Source organism: Xyrauchen texanus, chromosome 3 (genome assembly GCF_025860055.1).
Source record: "Xyrauchen texanus isolate HMW12.3.18 chromosome 3, RBS_HiC_50CHRs, whole genome shotgun sequence".
Lineage (NCBI taxonomy): Eukaryota > Metazoa > Chordata > Actinopteri > Cypriniformes > Catostomidae > Xyrauchen > Xyrauchen texanus.
The window spans coordinates 16,708,679-16,726,745 of NC_068278.1; the positions used below are offsets into that span (position 1 = coordinate 16,708,679).

Genomic DNA, 18,067 nt, shown 5'->3' on the forward strand with positions numbered 1-18,067 from the left:
GGAACGTACACTCTATCAAGTCTTTTTGCTCCCCTGATCTGGAATACCTCACGCTACTGTGTCGACCATTGCGTATGCCAGTTATACTCTCCGCAAAACAATCAAAGTAGTCAAACACCAATACAAATACAAAGCGGAAGCACAGTTCAACACCGCCACATAATTCAAAGAAACGAATCACTCTGCTGTGAACAGTCTCTCCTCTCTTCCGGACGAGCTAAACAAATTTTACGCTCATTTTGAGGAAAACATCTCCTCCACTGAGAGATCTCCTGTGCCCGACACAGCAGAGGTTAGTTAATTTACTGTCTCTGTTGCAGATGTAACCCAATCTATCAAACGGGTAAAGACAGCATTCCGGCCTGCGCTCCTGGATCAAATACCAGGTGCTTTAATGGACATTTTCAATCTCTCCCTCTCTCTGTCTGTGGTTCCTACATGCTTTAAGACATACACCATTGTGCCCATACCAAAACAGTCAAAGATAACTTGCCTAAATGACTGGCATCCTGTTGCCTTAACTCCCATCATCAGAAAGTACTTTGAAAAGCTTATCAGAGACCACATCTGCTCTGTGCTGCCTGCCTCACTGGACACACTACAGTTTGTTTACAGAAGCAACCACTGATGATGCCATTGCAGTTACATTACACACTGCTCTTTCTCACTTGGAAAAAAGGAACACACATATGAGAATGCTGTTTGTGGACTACAGCTCAGCATTCAACACCATAGTGCCCTCCAAGCTTGATGCGAACACTGGAGCCCCGCAGTGCTGTGTTCTCAGCCCACTACAGTATTCCCTGTACACACATGACTGTATGGCAACACACAGCTCCAATGCCATCATCAAGTTTGATGATGATATGACGGTGGCAGGTCTGATCACTGACAATGATGAAACACACTGCTGTCTGGAGCACAACCTCTCCCACAATGTCAGTAGGAGCTTGTGGTGGACTTCAGGAGAAAAGACACAGAACACAGCCCCATCACCATCAATGGAGCACCATTGTAGAGAGTCAGCAGCTTCAAGTTCCTCTGTGTCCACATCACAGAAGAACTCACATGGTCCATCCGCACTGAGGTCCTTGTGAAGAAGGCGCACCAGCACCTCTTCTTCCTGAGATGGCTGAGGAAGTTTGGAATGAACCACCACATCCTCACACGGTTTTACACCAGAAATGTAGAGAGCATCCTGACTGGCTGCATCACTGCCTGGTATGGCAACAGCACCGCCCTCAACCGCAAAGCCCTGCAAAGGGTGGTGCGAACAGCCAGACACATAATCGGAGGTGAGCTTCCCTCCCTCCAGGACATCTATTCCAGGAAATGCGTGAAAAAAAACTTTGAATATCATCAGAGATTCCAACCACCAAGGCCTGGGCTGCTCTCACTGCTACCATCAGGCAGGCAGTTGCGCAGCATCAGGACCCGCACTAGGTGACGTCATGACCGCTTCTTTCCCCAAGCAGGTAGACTTTTGAACTCTTGAGCTCTCACGATCAACATATATCAGCACTGCACTTAATTAATCTCACACTGGACTGTCATAAATTATATTTCTCTTAACAACTATCAACCAACATCCTGAATATCAATACAACCTCTATACAACCTTACTGCACATTTATATATATTATTTTTATTGTATACTGTGTATTCTATATTGTGTGTATTATATACTGTACATTGTATATTATTATTTGTATATTGTGTTGTGTGTAACTATGTGTATATTAGTTTCATAAATTGTGTTGTGTAAATATGATGTTTATTGTAAATTGGTATATGTCTCATCACTGTCATGACTGCTATGTTGCTTGGAACTGCACACAAGACTTTCTCCCACTGTTGCACTTTTGCGTATGGTTGAGTGACAATAAAGAGGTTTGATTTTTGATTGATTTGATACTTCGTACTGTCTGCCCTGATGTACAGCATACCAATCTCCTGAGAAATCAACTGATGGACTGTTTTAATGCTTTCTTAAACTGCAACCAATCAAATTTCAAGCTGTCACCTCATATACGGAGTCAGCTATTTGATTCTGCTTACAATATTGCCCCAAACTTGACAACCTGCTGCTTCTGCTTACCGTACACTATGACCTCCCACTTTGCTTAACTCGCTGTTATTTATACACCACACTCTTTAAAGGAATGACAAATGGCAAAAATTTGCCTACATTCTTACTAATTGAATAGCTCATTATATTATATGGTAAAAGACAAATATTGCATACGTTTCATTTGATCAGCTTTTCATTTGCTTTAATACAAAATCCATGACTAGTAATCAGAACTATAGCTGGATATTTATGTTTTCACATATTTTACGTATGCTTTTAATAAGCTTTTGTCAATTGGCAATAGAGGTCACTTTGGCAAGCATAAGAGTGTGGAAGTTCAAACTAATTAAAAAAGTTTTATTAATCAGGGCAATTTGCAGCTACTGAAAACCTTTTTGCTCATCTTGTGCAGCTGATGGCAAACTGATAGAGCTCAAGAATTCTTCCATCGATGCTCAGAGAACGAGAGTACAATACCAACTGAGCAGCTTGTGATAGGGGTGTCATGCCTTTTTCTCCAGAGCAAAGCAACTAAACTGAATGTGTGATTTGTCTGTTGACTGTAAAAGAGCTCTGACATGAAAAACGCTGACATGAGGATGTAACTTTTTAACACCACCACTGTAATGTTTCATAAAAGAAGACTAATGATTTATGTCTTAAACAAATGAGAGCAAAAGGATATTTATCTATACAGATGCACACACAAAGTATTTTATGTCTTTTTACTTGAATTTTGGCGACATTGTCTTCTGTTTGCAGTAATGATTAATACTGTTTAACTTTGTATTATCTGGCAGCATACTGTACATATGAACAACAGAATGTGTTTACTACACTGAATACAACTCCCATATCAGCAACAGAAAAAGAGAGAATCACAGAGAAAGAGACAGAAACGCATTAAAAGACTTTGTTAATGACTCTCGGTGCATCCATGCTGAATAGGTGGATGCTTTGGTGGTGTTCACTCAAAGGGATAGCTCTGTCATCTAACATGATCACATGGAGGTTGGCATGTTGTTTTTGAGAGTTCCAGTACACGAGGGTCGGACACATTGTGCCAAATGACAAGCGGCATCTCCCATCAGACATTTTTGCTTCAGTTCAAACCTGTTTACCTTCCCTTTTGGTGTAATTAGAAGCGGGTTGCATCAGCAGTGCAACATTACATTTGTACATCACTTATGGTTAGGTTTAGGTTTTTGCGATTGGTTTGGGTTTTAGCTAAAGAAAAGTCAACCTATTTTTTTCGATTTCACTGTGAGATCAGTCTAAATGCTCTTGTAATACTCACATTAATTTGGTTGCAGCAATCTCATCAAATGAAAACCCTTGCACATTGAAGGACCAGTATCAGTTTAATTCCAGATAAACACAGAGTATTAGTTACATTCTGAACTAAAAAATGTGTTGAATTAATAACTTGTCCACAGAGAGGGTATTTATAATTGGTAGCTGTTCATAATTGCCCATGTAAAACTTGCCACCACTATGCAAGGTTGCTAGGACATTGCCAGGTTGTTGCTAGGGTGTTCTTGTGGTTGTTAGGAGTCAAAAGAACCCATCTCCAAGTCTGAATTATATTCTGGTCCCTAGATATGACTCAGGTCCCTCCTTCAATGCAAGTCTATGGGATTTTTTTCCCATTTAAAAATGGTCAAATAACTGGATGTGTTTATATATATGCAAGTATGTTTACTCCCACACACACCGCTGAACCATCAATATGGCTGTTTTCTTTGTAGTGGATAGAGACCAACAATCTAGTACATTCCAAAAGTTCAGAAATCCAGACCAAAATTTGTTTCCATTCTGCTGTTATCCATAACAACTAACAATGCTGACAAGCAGATATTGCATACACACACTTACTGACTTAGGAGCTGGACATGGTCAAACAATGAAAACAAACAGAGCTGTCGCTCCAAAGACCAGCACTGTTATTGCTGTGTTGCTATAACCAAATGTTCCTCGACAAGCCAACATAATGAATCATCTCACTTTTCCCAACTCAAACTGTATCATGGTAAAATGCAATGATATTTGTTAGGTCAGAGATTATCAACAACTGGATAGTGGAAGGAAATGTGATTACCACCAAAAGGTAATATATTTTTATATTTTCCAGAGAGTGTCAAGCTGTAGAGGTAGATATAGCCTAACCTCAGCTGTAAATGTGGACTGAGTGTATGAGTTCTGCTAAAGAAACTACTCTATTTCAAACCTGCATATAAACACACAAAAACAGTAAATTGGAAGAACTTTCAATTGTAGATAAGTTTCCTGCAGCGGTAAACTGGCAGCAAGCCACAGTCTCTCTGCCAGACAACGCACACACACTCATCCACTTAATTCACCAGGCACACACACACACACACACACACACTAAAGCATTAAATTTACAGCTAGTCATACAAAGAAATCAGACAACAAGTACACATAGGAACATCATGGTTACTGTTGTAACCTCCGTTCCCCGATGAAAGGAACGACACGTTGTGTCGATTGTAGTGACACAAGGGGTCTCTTCTGAGAGCCTCCCGTACCTCTGAACTTGAACTTGAGAAAATGTCAAGTTGGCAGACAGAATTTGCATGCTCCGCCCCCAGAAATACAGGTATAAAGGGAGCGGGCGAGCGAATGCCAGACAGGTTTTCACTTGAAAAAACGGGGGACAGAGGTTACAACAGTAACCATGACGTTCCCCTCGATTGTAGTGACACAAGGGGTCCCACTTAAAAATGCCATGCACTAACCCGTGTTACGTGGCTGCCGAGCCAGGTGCAAGCAGGCTGTTGCGTGCTAGAAGCAGCTGGGTCGGGTCCACGTAACCCTCCCCAACGCCCCCAATAAAAGGTGTCTTTTCTCTCTCTATGTTTCACGTCATAGAGTTAAAAAGCGGCTGGGGCTATCTTAATGCTATAGATACGTCGGGGAAGGCATCCTTTCCCTTTCCTATTCTTTCAGGTGGAAAAGGCCCTGCGGAGACCACGACCTGCCCAAACTGGGGGGAGGTAACTTGAGGCTAATACACAAGGGGTTGTCAGGGCACCCGTGGACATGGTGCGGTGGCAGATCCTGCCTGCAAGGGAGGAGATGCTACAGACAAGGCGACCGGGGCCAGCGAGGATTGCCCCAGGGAGACACCGGTCCTGCCAGTGGGGGGACCGTACCATGGAAAATACATCACAGGGAGTTGCCTGAAGCAGGAACTATGCCTGTGGAGCCTAAGCCCAACACAGGCACTCGACTTGTGGTGGGTCTGGCGGTGAATTCCTCCACTGAATCAGCGGCCAGAGGGCTAGGGAGGAAGAGCATCCAGGGAGCGAGAGCTTGCTGGCTCACCTGGGAAAGAAGGCGCACTGGATCAGCTTGGTGAAGGGCACAAGGTGCAAGCGGAACACCCGGTCGGTTGTTCCGCATTACCGAGTTCTACCGGCTCGGACCTGTCAAAACACGGGACGAGACCGACTCAACCCTGAGGTTGTAGAACCTAGCAAAGTTGTTGGGTGTTGCCCAGCAGATGTCTGCTAAGGAGGTGCCTAAGGAGGTACCAGTGCCCACGAGGATGCCACACTTCTCGTAGAGTGTTCTCGGCCTGGGTGTGATAGGCTAGGGAAATAGCTATCACAAACAGGTTAGTTCACAACCCAGTGAGCTAACCTGTTTGGAGACGGCGTTCCCTTTCTGCCATCCACCAAAGCAGACTAAAGCCCTGAGCATCTAAAGCCCTACGTGCGGTCCATGTAGATATGCAAAGCACGTACCGGACACAGCAATGAAGAGGCTGGTTTGCCTCCTCCCGTGGTAGCACTTGCAGGTTCACGACCTGGTCCCTGAAGGGGGTCGTAGGAACCTTGGGCTTGTAGCCCGGTCGCGGTCTTAGGATGACGCGAGCATCAGCCGGACCGAACTCCAGGCAAGTATCGCTGACAGAGAACGCTTGCAGGTCCTCAACCGTCTTGATGGAAGCCAGCGTGATCAGGAGGCCCGTCTTCAAGGAGAGGGCTTTGAGCTCAACTGAATCAAGCGGCTCGAAGGGGGGTCTCTGAAGGCCTGAGAGGACCACTGAGATATCCCAGGAGGGGAACAAGCTTGGCCGGGAAGGATTTAACCTCCGAGGTACCAGTCATCAAGCTGCAAGGGTTGGGGGGAGGACGGTGGGTTCCAGTCCAACCCCACGCTCACAGTGGCCCTGGAAAGCATGTCGGCCATCTGCGCGTCATACTCTGACTGGGGCGGGTGGTTCGTGGGCTGCGCCCGGCGAAACCGAACCTGCTGCCATCCCCAAATCGCCTCCATCGCCAGCCGGGTCATCTTCAATCCCTTGGGAAGAAGGAGCGAAGCAGGGGGCGGCTGAAGTGGTGTCAGTTTTGAGAAACGAAAGCCGCGACCGCAAAGTTGCCATGGTCATGTACTCGCAGTAAGAACATGAACCATCCACAAACGCTGCCTCGGTGTGATTGCTACCCAGGCACACGAGGCATCGTCTATGACTGTCGGATGTGGAAAGATACTGGCCACATCCAGGAGAGTGGCGGAAGGGCATCTTTACAAAGATGCACCCTGAAAAGGACGTTCAACGCCCTAGTCTAACTAGTTGCGACATGCATGTGACCTGCCCTCTGCCAGGTTGGGCTATGAGGCTGTTACTATGGTAATGGAGTTCACAAGGTGATTGTCTAAAGTAAGTAAGACAGGCCACGTGCAGAAAGTGAACATTCAGCGCACGTGAAACTCTCAAAATGAAAATATGGCGGAACAACGCGATCTCCCGGAGTTGTATCCGCCGAAGAAGCTAATTAAATCAGCTATTTGGGAGCATTTTAATATAAAAAATTACACAGGAGTTCTTGAAGATGGGTGTCAGCAAAAGCAGTGAACACATCTAATATGTTCCAGCACCTGAGGGATCACCATTCAGAGATTCATGCCCAGATCAAGGTAATTATTTTACAAACACAGTAAATATTATATGTAGTGTACTACTTACCTTTTAATAAAGTCAAACACTGAATTGGAACTGTGTAAATCTGAAGAGTTGTATATTTTAAGTTTAAAAGAGGAGGGGTTCAGATTTATATTGTGAATGCGATGCTTCCAAATAGTTTTTCCTACTTGAATAAGATTTCAGTGAGCGTAAAAGTGCAGTGATTATCCGGCGTATCGTTAGATTACTGAAAAAATAAAGAAGGTTCTCCTAGACTGACACTGATGGATTAAGTTATAGTTGTTTTTGGTTATTTATTTTTAATTTATTTTTTTGAAAATAAAAAAACGTTTTGGTGTTGACGTTTTGGTGTCAGATAAAGAAAATTGCACCTACTTAAATACAAGTACTTTACCTTCTTGTTTTCAACTTAGACGTAGAAATATATATGTTAACTGTCCTAACGAATGCTGCAATAAAACTTAAGTTGTGATATGTTTGTGGAGGGTTTTATTGTTGCATAATAGGTACATTTGCAGATAATCGTAAAAATCGTGAAATCGTGATTTTATATCAGACAATAATCGGACCATCAAAAATTCACATCGTGACATCCCTACATGAGAGAGAGGGAGAGGGTGTGCAGGAGGACAACGAGATAAAACAGACAGCTGGTTAAAATGAAGCACAATACAAAATGGAAATATTATATACAGTTTATCCAGCTGGGTGGATTTTGCCCGCATTTCCACTATTGTTAGTGGAGAGACCACATGGGACATCATGGCAGTTACAATCGGTGAGTTATCGCTAATTTATTTTACTAGCTAGCTAATGTTTACATTCAAGGTCAATTTATTTATAGAGCACATTTAAAATCAACAAGTGCATACCAAAGTGCTGTACATGGACAAATAAACAATGAACAATTCAATATAAACTTGATATTCTAGATAACATGATACCTCAGCTTGAGCTTCCCTTTTGCTTGTGAAATAGGCAGGGTGTGTGAAGTTTGCACCGCAGCGGCGTATTTAGGGTGGGTCTTAGGGCAACGCTGCAGGGCTATTGGCCAGATGGTGCGAACACAGATCGATTTTGGTCTCGCAGCTTGAAGCTCGAGGCTATTGGGCCTGGCTGACCAGTTGTTTGCACTGGCTCGCACTGACCAGTTGATAGCACTGACTCGCACTGGCCCGATAGTGGAAAAGTGGCTATTGAGACTCTCTCTATCTTTCCACCCCAGTGTGAGAAAAACTAATTTAATTTCATGTTACTCTGCATATTTTTAGTCCAAGCATTGATAACTACATGACTACACATTGTGTGGCCACGGTGCTCAGGTGTTGTGGGTGGTTGTTAGAATGTTGCTATGCAGTTGCCAAGGTTTGCTGAGTGGTTTTAGCTCATTGCTAAGCTGGTTTCTTAGTGTTCCAGGTTAAAAGAACCCATCCCCAAGTAATATTCTTGTTCCTATATATGGCTTGGGTCCCTCCTTCAATTCAAGCCTATTTTCTTGTCTGTTTTTTTATCCACCAGGTGAACATTTTATTTTTAATCAATTAGAAAAGTAATAGTACACATCTTCTAAACAAATCACACTATTTGAGGTATCAACATCAGGGTGAGTAAATGATGAGAGAATTTTCATTTCTGGATGAATTATTACTTAATAATTCCTTAGAAGAATGAGTAATAGTAATAATAATATATGTGCAATTTCTGAGTAGTTCTGACTCGGTATGGCACTCGTAGTTGACAGCATGTACACACATAGCAGTGATGAAGAGCAATGGGATGTGGACAAGTCTGGATAAGAGCTCCATTTATCATCCAACACACTTCTATAGCTTCACGCTGATATTGGCCACAACTATGTGTAATAGCACAACAGAGCCAATGACAGGGAGAAAATTACTTTGACTTTCTTCTGTGGAACACAAAATATGATATGTTAGGTACTGACAGCTTCAATCAAAATTCCCTTTAATTGAATGGAAAAAATATGTAAAGAAAATGAAAGATAGATGAGGCTCATGTTCTCCCTTTTGTCACCTTTGGTGCTCCATAGAAGAAAGAAAGTCATACGTGTTTGGAACAACATGAAAGTGAGTAAATGATGATAGAATTTTAAATTTTGGGTGAACTATCCCTTTTAAAGGAAAGTGAGCAGATCGCTGGGGGGTGACTGACTGGTAAGCCCACACAAACAAACACATAAATCCAGGATAATTGACAGAACCACGGTATGGTGATGTGATAATCAGACCTGTGGCTGGCTCCTCCACCCGGGTTTCCTGGTTTCCCATAGCTGTGCTATACGCTGCTCCACAGAAGACACACTAATCCATCAGAGCAGAGCTCCGACCTCAGCCAGACACACCTGACAGATCACTCTCACTCTCGGTCAGTCCTGATTCACTACCGGCACTTAGAAGACAAAGACAATGTTTGTCCTTTGCTCTCGTCACCTCTTGTCTCTGAATTAGTATCCAGACAACATTGCTGCTGTCTGGGACAAGTCTGTCAAAGTCAAACGCCAGTCCCTGTTGAACTCTGAAGTCTTCTTCTCATTAAATTGTTCTGTCTTTCTTTCTCTTACTCTCTCTCTTACTCTCTCTCTCAGCCTGAGACAACAGCTGCAGCAGAAATGCATTCAGTGTTGTATTAGTCATGCCTCTGCACTCATCACAGGAGAGATACACAGGAGGTGTGGCCTCTCTCAGTCACAGATCTGCTCCTCCTCCTCCAAGCCAGTGACTGTCCTTTATCCCACTTGCATTTTCTCTCTCTCTCTCTCTCTCTCTCTCTCTCTCTCTCTCTCTCTCTCTCGCTCTCTCGCTCTCTCTCTCTCTCCTTCACTATACCTCTATGTCCACTGTAAGAGTGGGAAAGCAAAGGACTGATGTAGAGGAACAGAGGATGAGGGTTCTGTTCAAGGATGTAACCAAAAGTGTTAACATATGTAAATGTTTAAAGCTGAAGTGAGTAATTTCTGTGGATCTAGCATCACCAAACGGAACTGCAAAAATATTGATTGTCTTCAAACAGGTTTCTGGAACATTTTCCTATCTGCCATTGCTCAGAAAAAAACAGATACTGTAGTCCCGCCCCAAACCCACGCAATTTCTCTGTTTCAGGCTGGTTGGAAACCTCAAATAAACAGAGCATTGTTTTGATAGGGGCACGGTGTCACATGGAAATCAACTGGCAAATGAATAGTTGTCTCTTCATACTAAACTGATGTTAACTTGAAAAATTACACACTTCCGCTTTAAGTTAAGTTTATTTATTTATAAACAGTTATCAAATCTGCAGTGTAGACCAAAGAACTGTACATTAAGATCGAACAAACCATTAAACATTTTTTTAAAAATAATCAAAAACAAAACAAAATTAGACACATTTGCATTTTCCAACACACAAAGGCCAAAGAGACAGGTGAGTTTTGAGGTGTCTTTTAAACTTTATAAAAGTGGAGGTCCTAACAGACAGTGGTAAACTTATACTTCGGGGAAGCAACAGAAAAAGCACAGTAAGCTTTGCACTTTAGACATGACTGAGGGACAGTGAAGAGCAGTTTGTTAAATGACACCAGGGGCCAAGCTTTAAAAACATACAACAATACTTTATATTGGATTCTGAATTTAACTGGTAATCAGTGGAGAGAGGCCAATATAGGTGATATCATAAAATATCGACATATTGATTACTGATTACTGGCACATTTTTCAATACATTTTTGAGGCATCGATATATTAACATCAGGAAGATAAGACCCTTCCTCTCTGAACATGCCACACAAGTTCTTGTTCAGTCACTTGTCATAACTAGACTGGACTACTGTAACACTCTCATTGCAGGCCTCCCTGCATATGCAATTAGACAAATGATCCAGAATCCAGCAGCACGTCTGGTCTTTAATAAATCATAGAGAGCGCATGCTACATCACACTTTTCACTGGCTGTCAGTTGATGTACGTATCAAATTCAAGGCTCTGATGTGAGCATACAGAACAGTCACTAGGTCTGCTCCAGCACATCTAAAATAATTTCTGCACAGCTACATTCCCACCAGAAGCCTGCGGTCGGCGACAGAACGTGGCCTTGTTGTACCAACACAAAGAGGTACCAAAACTCTTTCCTGGACTTTCGGCTTCATCGTACCACGTTGGTGGAATGACCTTCCCAACTCCATCCGTGAAGCTGACTCACTTTCTATTTTCAAAAAATGGCTAAAAACTATTTTTTTCCATGAGCACTTAACCAGTCACTAAAAGAAAATTAATCATTCTTGTTGCACATTAAACTGTATTGAACACTACTATTCTGATGCTAGTGAAATTTATAGAGATGTCCCGATCGATTGGCCGCTGATCAAAATCTCGCCGATATTCGTCTTAAATCCGTGATCGGCCGATCGCGCCTAGATTTAGGGCCGATCATTTTTGCAGCATGCAGGCAATCACACATTCACTGCTCCTCTAATGAATGAGTGCTTTCTCAGCCCTTGAAGCATGAAAGAATGGCCTATGGGGGGTGAGTTGTTGGCAATTCTAAGCATTCACGGATTTAAACTTTCAGACATGATGTAATTGAGATGAATATGCTAGTTTGTTTTTAAAAATATGTATGAATATTACTTTGCCCATTTTCTAGAGTCGTTACGGTAGTTATTCTGACTCATTGCACAGTGAACAGGAAGAGGATATAGAGGCTGCTAACAGGTTTAAAAACAAATTAAACAACAAATAAACATGCAAATACATGATACATGACATGAGTTGTGACAATCAGACGTTGTGTTGTGTGATAGAGACTGTTTGAGCGCTTTTAGCTTTACTCTCTTTAACATGAGCGCTCTCTGTGTCAAAGACGTGCACTCTTCAGGTGCTCTCAATATCTCATCATCAGTCACTCATCCCAATTTAAATCAGATAATCAATAATATTGGTCACAATACCAATAATAATAAATATAACTGTTTAACCTTCAATAAGCCACCACATCTTCATACATTTGTGAATTTTGAATTCGTTTTAATAGAATAAATTTTTTGTTGTGACTATTCAAGTCAAGCTGTTTACAACATTTGTAAATTTATGTAAGATTTCTATTCATCCATACAGATCTCTGAATATTAAAGTTAAAATAAGCTATTACACTATTCAAAGTAGAAGTTGATTTTATATGTGAGTTTTATAAAAATACTAGCTGCACATTTAAATGCATTAAGCTGAAGACATCTTTTAGATACTTTGTTTACTTAGTTATTTTTGTAAACAAATAAAAAACAGTCTGCAGCTCTATTATCTAGGCAAATACAAGTATCAGATCGGGACTCGGTTTCGACAGATATTTAATATTTAAATATCGGATCGGGATCGGGGGCCAAAAAAGCTGATTGTTCCAATCCCTAGAAATTTGTAATATTTGTAATATGGCACTGAAACGTCATTTCGATGGAATGGAGGAGGCAAGAACCGGCTTGGCAATGTAAATAATAGTTTAATTGGTAAACTGAAACAAAAGACAACACACACACGAAGGACACATGATCTCTCGTCGCACCACCATCTGCCATCGGCATTTATCCCTCTCGGAGGCTTAATTAGCCTGATAAGGGACCGGGTGTGTATAATCACAACCCGGCCCCGCCCTCCGCCCTGCCACAGGCACTTTTCGTACCACTGTCTCCTTAAGATGATTCGCTTGTAATGTATTCCTCTTTTGTAAGTCGCTTTGGATAAACGTGTCTGCCAAATGAATAAATGTAAATGTACTATTCACACAAATGCTAAATCTCCAACACAACAATCTCAAAATGACATAAGCACTAGCTAACTGTTATACTATCACAGAGATTTGTGAAGTGTCATGGAATGGAAACTGAATAAATGAGAGTTTGACTTAATGAATGGCGAGACAGAAATGACAAAAGGGCATGTAAGCACAATTGGCAGGTTCTCCACTAATGCTGAAGCTACAGTAAATGCAGGGGTTAAATTGGGATTTTTGAGGAGAGGGAACCCAACAGCATTTTAAGCTAGCACACTTGCTAAATGGAGATGGAATGCATAAAAAGAAATTGGAACAGGAGCCTGCCTGCAGGAAATATAATGAAGTGAGGAATAAACAGCCAATATTTGTTTCCTTTTTAGAAAGAATGGGTGCAGGAAGGCCGTTCCGGACATTCTGTCCCAGTTTAACCCCCGAGAACAAATTATTTATAGAGAAGAGACCATGTCTCTCTCACTTGACTTCACTTTAAAGTCCTAATGGCAAAGGAAAGCTTTATTTAAATATTGATAAGGCCCTGAAATGGCTATTTTTAACTGTTTATCTGACAGTGTTCCCTGGAAAAGAGAATTGTGAGGCAGTGGGTGATAAGCCTACAAAACAGGCCTCAAAGTGTATTTCTTTTTAATTTATGTAGTTTAAGGATGTGTTAATTTCATTCTTAGGCTTTCAGCATAGGCTTTTCACTACAGACCCTGCATGCAATCAAACTGAATGTCATTTTCATGGCCTCTATATAGGGCTTCACGACTGATCTAAAAATAATTTAGAGGTATTCTTAGGTTCCGCCAGTGGTAGTGCGCCTTGGTGTCCCTGCTGTCCTAAAGGCAAAGACTGAAGGGAAACTTGTTAAAACCACCTTGGAGACCCATCAGGATGCCACTATTTTTAAGTCTCCTATGACCTCCAGCCGTACTCATCATACTTCTAGGTGCCCAGAAAGGTCTTGATGCTGTTGTAATCCTCTTTGAGGTGCACCGAGTACTACGGGTACTTGTTACCATTATGGACCAGCACAGCTTTGAATATTACTTTAGTATAAATACATGTTAATTTGGATTAATATATTGTTTTTTCAGACTTTATGTGAACAAAAAGATTCACCCATTTTCTCAATGGAAATAGGTACATTTAAAAATATCACTGTCCTAGTCACAAAAGCAAAGTTTGTGGGGAATAATTGCCATTTTCTATACTTCTGAGGCATAATCAATTAGGAAATAACACTTACTACCCAGGAACAAAATAAATAAATAAATTTGTTACACAGATCACATCAAAACAAAAAAAAAAATAAAGTTTTTTTTGTTGTTGTTGTTTCACATTTTCTGGTGTCTATTGCAGCCTTCAAGTGGAGTCGGAAATATCATAATTACGAGTTCGGAGCACATGAATGACCAAGCGAAGTCAAAGTTTCCAAAGAGAAACTCTGAATTCTTGATGACGAAGAGGCCTTTCGACATAAAGGATGATTCGCTAAATTATATACATTTCAGTGATTTATTTAAGGAATACTTATTTGTTAAACCGTATAAGATAGATCTTATATTCAACTAATTTAAAGCTACTGACTTTGTTTCATGCAAATTAATATATAATTTGCCAGATACCAAGAATTAATAAATATTAATGAATCTTTTGCCATCATTCACTGTGTATTTTCAACTTGAATGCATGGCATGTCGTCATTTTAAAATAACATGCACATTTATTAATATGCATAATTTAGACAGAGCCTGTCATTATTGACATTTTAATTGGCCAGGGCGGCACAGTAATGTACTGATGTGTATTATGCTATTTAGTAAAGGTATTTAAGGAATGCTGATATGAGCTCGCAGCCCAAGTAGTGCCACGGCATCATTTAGTTAGCAGCTAGCAATTACTAAAGCCAAGAAACATCAAAGCACTCACAAAGCAAAACTGGAGGCCAGTATATTTTTGCTGAACATAGTCAGAGAAACAGAAAAATATCAGAACAGGTGCTACAGTGGTGGTTGCTTGGCAGCTTGAAATTCCAATTCAGGCAATGATACCTCAGCGTTCAAGCACCGTGAGAGAAAACGTGACAATTTTACAACATCAGTATGAAAGGTGACATGCTGCCACCATGCCAACACTCACCAATCAGGTCTAATATTAGCACAATCAAGCCTGAGAGCAAGTCTTCTGGCACAAGACAAAGTAATTTGTCATGAATTGTTTTTGACTCACATGATGGAAATTATTGCATAACAATTCTGTGACTTGTCAAATCGGCAGTCCCTCGACAGATTAATGCAATAAATGCAAATGTATGCACAATATAGAAATACACATTGTAAAATTAATATAAATAGGTTCTATAGAGGGAATATAGAAGGTTTTGAGGCAAAGCATTCACATCAAATCATCTATTAAAATTAATTATATGTGTAATATTGTAATTATCACAACTGTTGAAAATGAACTCCTTCGCCTGCAGATAAAACACCCAGAAAATGGCAGGCATTGCATTAAAACAAAGACTTCTGTTACACCCTGACACTGGTATTTAGCAATGATGCCAAACCCACAGGGTTTATGCACCCAAGCAGCATTCTTGTTTAACTCCTCATTCATTGATGTATTCCAGCTCTTAATGTTGTTGAATGACATACTTTGGCAAACACGAATACGCTTTGCTTTAGCATGCCTGCATATTGGCCCTAGCATTTACACGTGGCTTATCAAACTCTCTTTCTAGCTTAAAAAAAACACCTAAAGACACAACTCTTCTATGAACACTTGCCTCACATCTGATAAGAGGATTGTTGACCCAAAAATGATATTTACTCTCTGTCATGTTGTTCAAACCTGTATTTTGTCTCTTCCAAAAGGAGATGTTAGGCAGAATGTTTGCCTCCATTCATTTCCATTACATATTTTGTCCATACAATGACAGTGAATGGTGAATAAGTCATATGGGTTTGGAACAACTTGAGGGTAAGTACATGAAATTATTGAAAGTGATTTTGTAGACTGGAGCATGGTCTCATGTGGCCCTCTAGTGGTGAACATCTGTTCGGTGTAGTTGGTAATGTGACACATAAAGGTTATGTGAAAATACCGATGTTGCCATGTATTTTCTATATGTATTGTCATTTGCCAAGTTACCTTGACACTTTACATCAAATCCAGCAGAGCAGCTGTGTCCTACCTGAAGCACTACGTGGTCTGTTGTCTGTTAGTTCAGAGATGGCTCCTGTGGTGATGGTTTTCTTTAAGCGGGATACTGCAGCCACTGACCCCAGAACAGGTTTAGCCAGAGCATCATCACTGCTCGCCCTCTTCATCTACACACAGCAACATTGAAACAACATTACTGACATTAAAACATTCTTGACAAAGTATGTTTTAGGTCCTATGATCAGCATTACAAGACAATTATCAGTTAACATATGATGGTAATAACCAAAATAAAACATAACATAGGGAATATATAAAGGTTTTACGTTAGGAAGAGAAAACAGGTTAAGCTTTTAATAATAATAAATAATAATAAATATAATAATAATTAGGGATGCACCAATGTATCGGCCACCGATATTTATTTGCCAATTATTGACTGAATTCAAACCATTGACAAATTGGTTTTAAGCATGAAAATGCTGATATGAAAAACCTATGGTTTATTTATGATTAATATGATTAAAGGCAGCACTTACCGGTAACCATCCAAAACGCTTTGAAACTATCAAACTTTGACTTCTTAGACATTGGTATGGTATTCATTAATGCTACATGATTGATTGAGTTAAGATTGAAATTGCAGTATGGTCTTGCACAATTAATAAAACTTGAAAGCTTAAAAATAGACTCCATTCAGGAAATCACTCAGAGCTTTATTCAGCATTCATTGTGTAAGCGGCACCCTCTAGCGGTGTGTATGGCATTAACCATTATACCACAATAGAACATAAAGTTGCACTCAGTAACTTTTGTCTTTGTGTCACCTTGGAGTTACATTGACACCTAGTGGCGTGGATGCAGCATAATTTAAAATCAATAGTTTTCAGTTTTAGATGTCATTGTAGAAATTAAGTATTCATAGTCAGCCATGATGACTTTAATCAATGAGTGAAAGTGTCAAATAAAAGGACGGTTACTGAAATTAAGCGACAATACACAATAAAAAGCTTTTGTACCTCTTTGTACATTTTTAAAACAATTTATGAGCAAAACTAAATATTGGGATTGTTATCAGCCAATGACTTTTTTGTTCAAATCAGTCAAAACGTTTAATATAGGTGCATCCCTAATAATAATAAATGTATTTAGTTCTGTAAAGCAAAGATATCGCAATGTTGCTTTATAATGCAAGACAAAATTATGTATACGTGATACAGGCATGACAGAAGAGGGGAAAATCATTGATTGGTTTGACATCTGTTAAGGTCAAGGTAACGATGACATACTGACAGACTGCTTACTGGTAGAGGCTCTAACCACACAATAGCAATACATCTCAATCTTTCCTGTTTCATTGCCCTTTTTCCTGTGTCAGCAGTTTCTTTTATTCAGTGCCATGTTCTCTCTCTCTCTCTCTCTCTCTCCTTGCTTTTATATCACAAATTAAAAATGATTGAGTGGTTGGTTGTAGTACAATTTACTCTCACTCCTTTTCTCTGTCTCCTCCTGTGACCGCTACTCAAACTGTTGTCTTTTAACACCTATACCTTAAATATTTTTCTTTGAGCTCTTCATAATTTTAGAAAGAGGACACACACAGAGGACATATTCTTCAGTGCCTCTTCGGTTTACGCTGAACCTCTGAACATTCCACGCACAATTATAAAGCGGCTGAGGAATTACTCGAGGTGGTTACTCGGGCTGTGGCCAGACTATAGTTAGACTAGCCACAGGAACAAGAGACCCCCAAACGCTCCAAACTAGAAGACATATTTCTGTCTGGTGGCCAAAAAACGGGGGAAGGGAACACTATATCAGTCCCTTCCTTTCTTTCATGACCTCCATGATGAGCTCTCTCGTTCATGGAGGAAACCTTATACTTCCCGTGTCTTCATGCCCTCGACGTCGACATATTCGACTATCGTGGGTGCCGAGGCATGAGGGTATTCAGTGATGCTGCCGGTAGAAGAGACACTTGCTGTTTATCTCTCACCTAGCTCGGCATCATAACTAAAGAGACCCACTCTCCCCACAAAGCCGTGCAGGACCACATCCATGCTTGTGGGGAAGGCTTATCAGGCAGCAGGTCAGGCTGGTGCTGCCCTGCACACTAT

The 18,067-nt window shown here is 40.8% G+C and overlaps 1 protein-coding gene across 1 annotated transcript in view; it reads right to left on the reverse strand.

The window, feature by feature from the left end:
* Positions 1 to 18,067, reverse strand: part of specc1 (sperm antigen with calponin homology and coiled-coil domains 1) — a 185,509-nt gene that overhangs the window by 132,690 nt on the left and 34,752 nt on the right. The window contains 1 exon segment of the mRNA XM_052097994.1: positions 15,982 to 16,117. Within this exon segment, the coding sequence (XP_051953954.1) occupies positions 15,982 to 16,117 (136 nt within the window).